At 32.7% G+C, this 10,798-nt stretch overlaps 1 protein-coding gene across 1 annotated transcript; it reads right to left on the bottom strand.

Moving 5' to 3' along the window:
• Positions 1 to 371: 371 nt before the first annotated feature.
• LOC143600304 (uncharacterized) lies at positions 372 to 1,225 on the bottom strand. Its single transcript, XM_077078030.1, has 2 exons — positions 895 to 1,225; positions 372 to 826 (listed from the first exon to the last, which is right to left on the bottom strand). Exons 1-2 carry the CDS (start codon positions 1,223 to 1,225, stop codon positions 372 to 374), a joined length of 786 nt encoding a protein of 261 aa, XP_076934145.1.
• Between the last annotated feature and the right edge of the window lie 9,573 nt (positions 1,226 to 10,798).

Below are 10,798 nucleotides of genomic sequence, written 5' to 3'. Positions count from 1 at the left end.
AGGCAAGGGTTGTTAGGGTATTAATGTATTATTATCAATGACATGGTTGTTCAATCGAGACGGAGACAGATGAATGAAAAGGTGTAAACGTACTACAACTTTATATTTTTTATCCTCAAAATTGATGTCCTTGTGCGGTTTGTTTTTTCAGTGATAAAATGTCTACATTTTGCGAATCACATCTGTAGCAGAAGAGGTAGACCAAACATCTGCAGACTGCAACAAGAAAGATTGTTTTGTTTTTTAACATATGCAGACTGCTAAAATAAACTCAAATTTAAATAAAAAAAAAGTCTTTAACATCCAAATTTAAATAATAGTCAACAACACTGAAATAATTTTCATAATACCACAAACATCTTTTAAATCATTTATTCCGTACTTTGCATTAATTGCTCAGCAATTTCATCTCGTAACTGAGTCATATATTCCCGATCTGATGCAGTGCCAAGTGCTTCAACCCTGTCTTCATCAGCATCAATTTGGCCACGACTATTTCCAATCGACACATCGGGTTGATCGTATTGTGTAAACAACTCATTATCCAAACATTGTTTCCTAATAAAATTATGTAGCGCGAAACATGCAACGGTAACATTCCTTTGTGTTTCCAATGGAAATGGTGCCATCCTCTTCAATATGGGGAATCTTTCTTTCAAGACACCAAAAGCATGCTCAATGACGTTGCGTAGTTTTGCATGTGCATGATTAAATTTTTCTTTATTGGTTAACGCACGTCTCCGACGAAAATCTCCAAGCCAATACCTCACATTACGATATGGAGCCATACGAGGAGCATACGCGGCGTCACAAAGATAGTATTTGTCTGTTAATATTTACAATTAATTACAATATTAAACTAACATAGAAATAATTATCAAACAATAAACATACCTGATGGTGGAAACGGGAATGGCGCATGTGAATCTGTTAATGTCTTTGATAATATTCTAGAATCATGTGTTGTCCCTTCCCATCCGACCACAATAAAAGTGAAAATCATGTTAAAATCACAAATTGCTAATACGTTTTGGTAACAATCACCCTTTTCCTTTCCTCTATATAAATCTTGTTGCCTCGTAGGAACAACAGCATGTATCAAGGTCTCATCTAGTGCACCAACCGCTCCTTTAAAAATGTTTAGTAGCCTCTTGTTATGTCCCGGAATATTTGGATTCGGATTGAAAGAAGTTGGTACTATCATATCTTTGGCGAAAAGCATCATTTTATCCAACACTTCATAAAAGAATTTATGAATTGTTTGCTTTGAGTGTTGAAATCTACGCTTGATAACCACGTAACGTTGATTATAGTCAATTATCATAAAAAACATAGCCATCTTTTCCTCAACCGAAACATGTTTACTATCCTTTAACGAATAATTTGTTCTAAAATGTGCACATAGTCAGACAAATGATTCACGGGACATGCGTAGCAATTCAATGCATTGTTTGGGATTTCCTTGCAATAACTGTAATGTGTATTTATGTCCCGTCATTGCCGAATCATTGTCTCGCTTTCGTTTCAAACCCCTCTTCCAAAAAAAAGCGATATACAAGTACATAACAACTACTAGACGTATTTTCTCATCCTTATTCATTATGAACCTGTTGATAAAAAATAAACAACCATGTCACATAGCCATAAAAAAGCAACCATTATCATAAAACATAAACAACCATGTCACATAGTCATAAAAAAAGCATACAGTGTGTTCAACATAACCAAAAAGCATACAATGTTTTCAACATAACTAAAAACAAATAATGTTTTCAACAAAACAAAAAAAACATACACAAAAAGCAAATAATGTTTTCAACAAAATCCATGTTCTTCACTACTTCATAAGTCCTAAATTTTTTGCCGTCATCTCGATCCACCCTTTTAACACGTCGGGAATATCTGGCAATGCCATCCACGCCTCTCTCATGTCTGAGGACATTCCAAAAATATGAAAAGCAACCAAATACAAAGGGTTTCTCGGCTCTAACCCAAACAAATTTAACTTTTCAGAGCATTCAATAACTGTTGTAACTGTTGGGCATTTTTTTGGAGGTTTTTCTCTAGTCAAATGCCGCAAAGCATTTTGCATATCAAGTGTTAAATCCTCAAGAGTGACAGATGATGATGATTTTGAGGTTTTAGCCCTTTTGGGGGTAGGATCGGGAGTAGACTCGGGAGTATGCTCGGTAGTAGTCTCGGTAGTAGGCTCGGTAGTAGACCCGGTAGTAAGAATGGTGCCGACATCATCTTCTGTGTCCATAATCACCAGTGGTTGGATCGGTTGGAGCCGATGACAAGAGGATGATCCAACCACTGATGTTTGGGTTGAGGTCCACTTGCGATTCACAGTGGCAGTATTACCATCAAATAATTGTGCATAAAGTTCCGGAAATGCTAATGGAGTTGTTTCTAAGGATGCAGCTTTCGAATGCCCCTAAAAAAATAATTGTAGATGTTAAAAAATAAACTCGAGGTGGACCTTAATGTAGAGGTAGATGTTAAAAAATAAAAATATATGAACATACCTTCTTAAATACTTCTCATTCCTCGTTCGTTAAGGTAAATGTATTTGTTTGAGGGTTGTATATGTTGCCGATTTTGTTTTTCAAATACACTCACCCTATATATTTAGCTTTAAGATTATCATAAGCGTTTTTCACTTGTTTTTGAGACAAATCCAACCCAAACTTTTCCTTAAAAACACTTCTTATCTTAGCCCATGAGTCTTTGTGCAAACTCAACCCTTTATTACCCACGGTGTTTATCTTTTCAATGCAAGTTTCTAATAAACATTTTATATGCTCATTCGACCATTGTTGTTTCTCTACCATTTTTATGATCAACTAACAAGAAACACCAATTTTATTAAAGCAACAATTCATCGAACCTAAACTATCTACAAACTTTATTCAACAACAAACTAATAACAATACTCAACATCCGAATAACTGTGCAAAATGACTATTTTGCCCCTCTGACCTATTAGCAAATAAACGGTTTTAATGTAACATCCGGCCCCTAGCACCACCAATATTGTCCGCTCTGCCCACGAAGAGCTCACAGATTTGTTTTTGGTTGCCCAGATGGAGACTTCCCAGGAGGTCACCCATCCTAGTACTACTTCCACCTAAGCACGCTTAACCGTGGAATTTTCATGTGCTCCACAGCCAACTAAGCCCGAAAGGCGTTGGTGATTGAAGAGGCATGACATTTATTTATGAACCAAGGATCTCTCTTGTCCACAGCCGATGTGGGATAGCCTAAGAGTGGGACGATGTTGTGTTTGCCAAGGGTGTTAACTGTAACAACTCTGGTTTTCTTCATTTAAATTAAAACACCGATACCCGACCCGTTATTGTTTCGGTTAATTTTTAATCAACAATACGTGTCGTTACGAGTTAATAATATTTTATTATTATTATTATCTATTATATTTAATTAACTACTTAAAAGAACTTTCGATTATATTCAATTTTCACCCAAACCTTTAGTTTTAACCCTTTTTGCATTCACACCCATGGTACAGGGACCAAATTTTAAACATCTAATTATATTAAAATAATCTAACATGTGACTCGTTTATCCTTCCAACCAAACCCGTTAACCCGACCCATATCGCACCCGTTTAGCTTTCTTGGACCTTAATTATCGTCTTAAACTATGTAATTAATTAGTGCATACGATTCTCCATTCCTTAATCGGATCACCGACTGTTTGAATTAGGAAACAGGATCGCGGTTTATGTGTAATCCTTATATGAACAGCTGTCTAAACAATTTATGAAGATACATGCTGGCGATCAATATAACGCAATTAAACTCGTGTAATCCTTCCTACCAGTATCACGAACCAATCTGTGGATGCAATTGATCTAACGTCGTCTCTATTGTAGCAGTTGTTGAACCCCGTCTGGCCGTCAGCCGCAACTCGAGTTCACCATCCATCTGTTATCGTTTTGGGTAATCTTTATATGATTTTGATTCACTGCTAACTGTATTTCAAAAGCCCCGTAATGATTTGGGAAATTATCAAATGGATTAATCGAATTAGGGTTTAGGGTTTATATTTATTTGGGGATTACGATCGGCTCTTGGTTAAAACTTGGTGTTTTTGGGTTATAACCATCAGAACACATCAGGCCAATGGCTGGTATTTGGGTGCTTAAATCACGTGAACCGGCCAGGGGCGAGGGTTCGAGCCCCCCTGGACGCGGTTGTGTTTTTATTTTTTTAAGGGTTTTTCAATGTTATTATATTAAATATAATTACTATTAATTGTTAAACAAACATTATTTTTGATAAAAACCGACATCTTAGAGTTTATGTATTTTGTCAAGTCTCGTTAAAGCTTTCGTTACGTATATATATATATATATATATATATATATAAGTATTTTAATTATATAAGTCATCGTTGTTTTATAAAAACCCGAACATCATTATTGGATTTTCCTCGACTTTGAACGTCTTTATAAAATTGTTCATATACATAAAACACACACACACACACACATATATATATTCTATATATGTGTCATTGTTTAAATTGTAACAAACGTATTTTAAACTTGTTAACTATATCTTTACCATTAAATTTGTGAGAGACTCAAGATAAATAGTTATTAAATATTTTTATATGTATTGTTACATATTATAATTATTTATTTAAATATTTATATATTTGTATAATCATAAGTATATTTTTTATCAAGTTTAGTTATTTAGTGATTAGTTTATAAATTTGATTATATATTCTTTTTTCCATTTAAAGTAAGCAAAGGAAATTCTATAAATATTAAAAATAATGACTTTAATAAAAAAAATACGTGAAACAATAATATTACTCATTGCAATGATAATTATTGTAGAAATCCATTGAGCAATTAATAAACGTTCTAATCTCAAACCTAACTCAATTCACATTAAAGATCTTAATTCATTAAATCATGTTATATAGTTTTATAATTAATTCATATTACCCTTATCTAACTAGGAATCCTTAGCGGTATATCCCGAAGGGTTCATCTTTCTCACATCATCCTCATTTGTATTTCGTTCCTCTAATCAGATGAGTAATCACTCCCCATATTTTACTTGTTTTCAAATGTTTTGGGGACACTTGCGTACCATTTATCAAATTATTTATCTTATTATTTCTCAAACGCAAACTGTGATCTTTGTGTCGTGTATCAATTGAATAAATGTTTGTTACTTGCTATTTGCTTACTTTCTTACTTGAATCGCATTCGGAGAGGTCCAACATAATCTCATTATAGTATGATCATACGACCGTCGTAGTGGCTGGAGCCCGATCGCATTGGCAATGATTTCACCGACACTCATTACTTGCTTAACACTTTCATTGTTTATACTCACAGATAATAGTTTTGCTTATTTTTACTCTATTATTTATATCATTCTATATTATCATTTTGTTCGTGTCAAAACTGGTGATTCTACTCACTCAACATGTGTTGTTGATAAATATATATATATATTGTACGCATTTGCAGGTTATAGATTACGCCCTGCTTGCGGTGCGCGCATATAATGTATATATGTGTGAACCCTCGGGTGGGCAAAAGTAAAAGTGCACTAATTTTGACGTTATTTTACTAATCTTGTGAAAATAACGTTAAAAGTGGCGGAAGGTTAATCAGGCATCATGTGGTGGCGTTGATAGCCGAAAGACAAGGGCACATGCACCAATCAGCCGGTGTCCCTGATGATTGAGTGCTATGTGCCTTATGTCCAAGGCTTGATGCAAAACTACTATCGAGCCGGGGGTCTCACCGGAAGCAGCCTCTCTATCCCTATGGGATAGAGGTAAGACTGTCTACATCTTACCCTCCTCAGACCCTACCATAGCATTGCTATTGGTGGGATATACTTAGTACGATGATGATGATGATGATGATGATGATTTGCAGGTTATAGATTGGATTGCTTATCGAACTGAAGCTCACGTAGAGATGAACTTAGGATGTTAAACATAAACAAGAATAGTTGGTTTTGTATTGTAATTTCTATATTTTTGTTGTACTTAAATGTTCGTTGACAATTAATAAATTAATTAGATATTGTCGCTTTACAATTTCATGATAGTACCTTGTGAGCTGTGGCAATCAGCTCACGCCCCGACATTTCCGCCGTAGGTTGGGGTGTGACAGATTGGTATAAAAGCCGAAGGTTTAAGATAGGTCGTTAGAAAAGTCCTAGAAATATGCTTAGGACGCCATACATGTCTATTTGTTTACCTTATGTGTTATATTTAACTGTTTACAGCTTACGTAATTACCTGCTAGACTAAGTACTTATTTAACTGCTTAGTTTAATGCTTATTTTACTGTCATGCACACACAACTCCGAGACTATGTCTCACCCTCAAAATATTTTATAGCTCTGAGGCAATGCCTCATTCCCATGATATATATTTAAATTTAAATTTTTGTTGATTGTTTTCGTTGACGGGAATTTTTTTAGGATTTCCTAAGTTTTGCATTTACATTTTACGTGTTTAACGTAATGAGTTAACAGTTACATTTTTCCATTGTGTTTTATTATTTTATTACTTTTTAAATGTCTAGTCGGGTGAAAAATCCATGGGACGCCATGGAAACGCCAACTATTCATTTTCACCATTATTATATTTACGATATTTGGTTGAAGCATTATCACGCGTGGTGATATACGAGATACTTCAACTATTCATACTTACATTTGTCATTTGTTATTTAGTTTGGTCGGTTAAAACGACACGTAACACTCATGGGCCAACAAAATACCATGGGAAACCCAATATATCAAGAAACTTACTTTATTTTATTTTATTATTTATTTATTTTTATTTGTTTATGTATTTTATTTTATTTGAACCAAGTTACGATTTGACTCAATTACTTAATTATTCAAATACATCGAACCAAGACTTACTGATTCAATTCATTCACATACTCACCAATGATTTTATTTCCATAATGGAGCACAAATCATTCACTCACTGGGACTCTGTTATCACAAGTCCATCTAAACAACTTACTATTTAATTATCTAATCAGTTATCTCGCATTCATATTATCACATTCACAAATTATCAAGAGCAATTAATAGCTATTTTCTCATACGGATGTTACAACGTCATCAACTATCAAATATAATGAAAGTATTATTAAATACCTTAATATTTGAATAATATCCCTCATGTTCACGATTATCACGCTATCAATTAACGAACTTATCACAAGTAACTCAATATCCCCAATAACTATCAGTTACATCTCAGTTATCACCCTCAAATTTTAAGTACTAACATTTTAATTTGTTATGCTTCGACAAAAATCTCATATCAAATCACCTCATTGATTATATCATCTACTTAACAAATTGTCATATAGATTATCTCATTTAAATTCCGACTTATCCTTAAGTCATGATTAACGCTGGCACAACTTATGTCGAATATCACTATTTCCTTAATAACTAATAAGAAATTTACACAACTTATTATTTATACTCATTTAATCTCAATTTACATAATTATAGAAGGATTTCTACATCCAACAATATAGATCATATATATTCTCTACACCCGCTTACGACCACAAGTACTGTCAAAGAGATAGCTCCTACAATCTCTAGGGTATAAATTCTAACTCAAGACGCTAATGCAATCAATTTAATCTTGTTCACTAATTTCTTTCAGAGAAATTTCTATTCATTTAGCCTTACTCACCCTCATAACAACGCATTGTTCTTTACTAATTCACGCCGAGTTCAAATTATACTGGCACCGTACCGTACTACCCATGCTCATTTAGCTTAACCCTATCAACTCTATGCCTTTCAGGCTTTCTTCATGTAACAAGGTCGTTCTCGCTTACTCTATTCTAGACCCACAAGACTTAATTTCATCAAGCTTACCTTAGTCAAACCTCGTTTTCGCAAACCTATTCGAGGTGCCCCAAATCATTCGATCTTAACTATTTAAGTATTCATAAGCTCAATTGACAAAGGTGTTTTGAATTAAACCAATCGTAGTTATGTTTTCACAAAGAAGATTTTTATCGTCTTCATCATTTTCGTCTAAACGTATTTTGTATTCAATTATACCTTAAACGATTATTTGTCTAAATTAGTTACTTTGGAACAAACCCAACTTGGAAAATCCATCATTTTAAGTATCTTTTTTCGCATAGAATAAAATTATTCTTATCTTTCCAAAGATCAATATCGTTGGTTGCCGTATTTATCTATACGTTTGGTTTTACTTAATAAAAAATTATAGGATTTGGTTCATTAACATTTCGTCAACTGATCAAAATATTTAGATCCTCATGAAGCGAAACAATTTTTTCTTTTCTTCAATTATAAAAGGCACAATTTCGACAGTCAGTTATTAGCTGACCATATTATTCAATTTGTCTTTTCTCATTTACCTTGTTTGCTTATTAAATTATTAACAACGTGTCAATTTCTACTCTCAACTTTGATATTTAACATTTTTGTACGTCGTGCATTTATTGATCTCATGCATTACAATTTACATTTCATCTTATAAATTTTTTTTTATTGTTCAAATTGAATTGTTATAGTTCTATTATTAATTGAACTTGTCGTTATTTAAACAAAATTATTTCCGCTATAGAATTTTATTTTCCATTCTTTAAGTTAATTTCACTATATAAAAATGAATTTCATTGAATTACCATGGTGATTTAATTGGAATTTTATTATTAATTTTCATTATTATCTAATGACATTTGCGTGATTGTTGTCGAAAACCCGCGGTGGTTCGTGGGTACCTCAACAATCCATTTTCACTCTTGTTAGATTTCGTTATTTAGTTGGAATCGTACGTTGGTTCATAGATATTTCAGCTCCTTACTTCAATTTTTAATACATCTTGGGAATTTGAAATGTTTCAATGATTTCTTCAGTTGTTGTTGGAATAGTCATGGTGGTTCATGCATTTCCAGCTCCGCATTTTTTTCTATTTAAATATATTATTTCTCAACTTGTCTCTATTTTTCATTATTACTTTAATATTCATTATTTATTTAATCTTTCATGATAAACTATGAATACTGCAACTTCTTTATTTTAATTTTAACGATGTTATGGAGATAAGAAAATCCCTTGTAATTTGGGGATATTTCAATGACCCGCTTTATATTATATCTAATTTTAAAGATTTAATTGGAATAGGAATATCTCGGTGATTCGTGAATATCCGCTTCCCAATTTCATCTATTTACAGTTTGTTTGTATACATAAATATTTGCATTAATATTTTTGCATTCTCAATTACTACAACCAGTACTTTAATATTATAAGTTACCTTATCTTAAATACACAATTGCGATATTTCAATGTGTATAAAGTTCTCTTTAAATTTCATGAGTTTCTCATTTAACTATTCTAAATCCCTCAAAGTCTTCGTTTAATCTTGTTCAAATTTGTACTCTCGGTATTATGAATTCTACCTAGAATGTTGCAATATTAAAAAAATAATAATAATAAAATAAAAGAATTCATAGGTTATTATTCGTCTACAATTATCAATTAATTCCTTCATAAACTTTTGTTGATGTTATCCTTGCAATCATAGAATTTTTGGTAAGTTCACGTAAATTTGTTAGTTGGCTCGTATCCCCACTCTCTTTCTTCACAATCGATCTTGTCGACGCATCATATATCCCAACTTCAATGTTTCCGTTTCTCTTAACTTTTAAGTTACTTTAAAATTTTCACTAATTTCATTAATCAAACTTGAAAGTTCACCTAAATTGCGTTATTAGAAAATTTTTATAAAATCTTCTGATTTTACACTTATATAAATCAACTCCCAATGGTCTTACAATATGTTAACATTTTCCTCATATTTATAATAAATTAATAACTTTTTCTCACAAAATCATGTCTTTCAAATCTTTTGTAAACCACACGATGGGACGAGTTATGTGGACCATCTGACGACCTAAGTAATTATGGAGCCTACATAATTATCGAAGTCCTTGCATGGAAATTATAATGCGTGCAATTGTGTGTCAAGATATAGAGTCGAAAGCAGCTTGGATAACGGTACAAATGTAGAGATGGTAAGGACATGGTGGATACGCCGCTGGTACATCCTATATATAAGTGTCCGTATCAAATTTTCATTTGGAGCGTTGTTTTAACTATTCAAAGTTTTGTGTTATGATAAATTTTAAAATCGTATTTAAACTTTTTACCTTCTTAAAATTTAATGGGGTTATTATAGTATTATTTAATTTTGGGACGAAATTCCCTAAAGTAGGGGAGACTGTAACAACTCTGGTTTTCTTCATTTAAATTAAAACACCGATACCCGACCCATTATTGTTTCGGGTAATTTTTAATCAACAATGCGTGTCATTTACGAGTTAATAATATTTTATTATTATCTATTATATTTAATTAAATACCTAAAAGAACTTTCGATTATATTCAATTTTCACCCAAACCTTTAGTTTTAACCCTTTTTGCATTCACACCCATGGTACAGGGACCAAATTTTAAACATCTAATTATATTAAAATAATCTAACATGTGACTCATTTATCCTTCCAACCAAACCCGTTAACCCGACCCATATCGCACCTGTTTAGCTTTCTTGGACCTTGATTATCGTCTTAAACTATGGAATTAATTAGTGCATACGATTCTCCATTCCTTAATCGGATCACCGACTGTTTGAATTAGGAAACAGGATCGCGGTTTATGTGTAATCCTTATATGAACAGCTGTCTAAACAATTTATGAAGATACATGCTGGC

This window comes from Bidens hawaiensis, unplaced genomic scaffold (assembly GCF_021521415.1).
Source record: "Bidens hawaiensis isolate Kalapana, Puna unplaced genomic scaffold, B.hawaiensis_p1.1 tig00053907_1, whole genome shotgun sequence".
Lineage (NCBI taxonomy): Eukaryota > Viridiplantae > Streptophyta > Magnoliopsida > Asterales > Asteraceae > Bidens > Bidens hawaiensis.
Note: the sequence above shows the minus strand (reverse complement) of the source record. Positions and strands in the feature narration are given on the sequence as shown.

Excerpts from the sequence above, each read along its gene's own strand:
- LOC143600304 (XM_077078030.1), bottom strand. The coding sequence starts at position 1,225 with ATGATGCTTTTCGCCAAAGATATGATAGTACCAACTTCTTTCAATCCG. Across the intron at positions 827-894 it reads ATTCCCGTTTCCACCATCAG|ACAAATACTATCTTTGTGAC; the intron begins GTATGTTTATTG and ends AAATATTAACAG.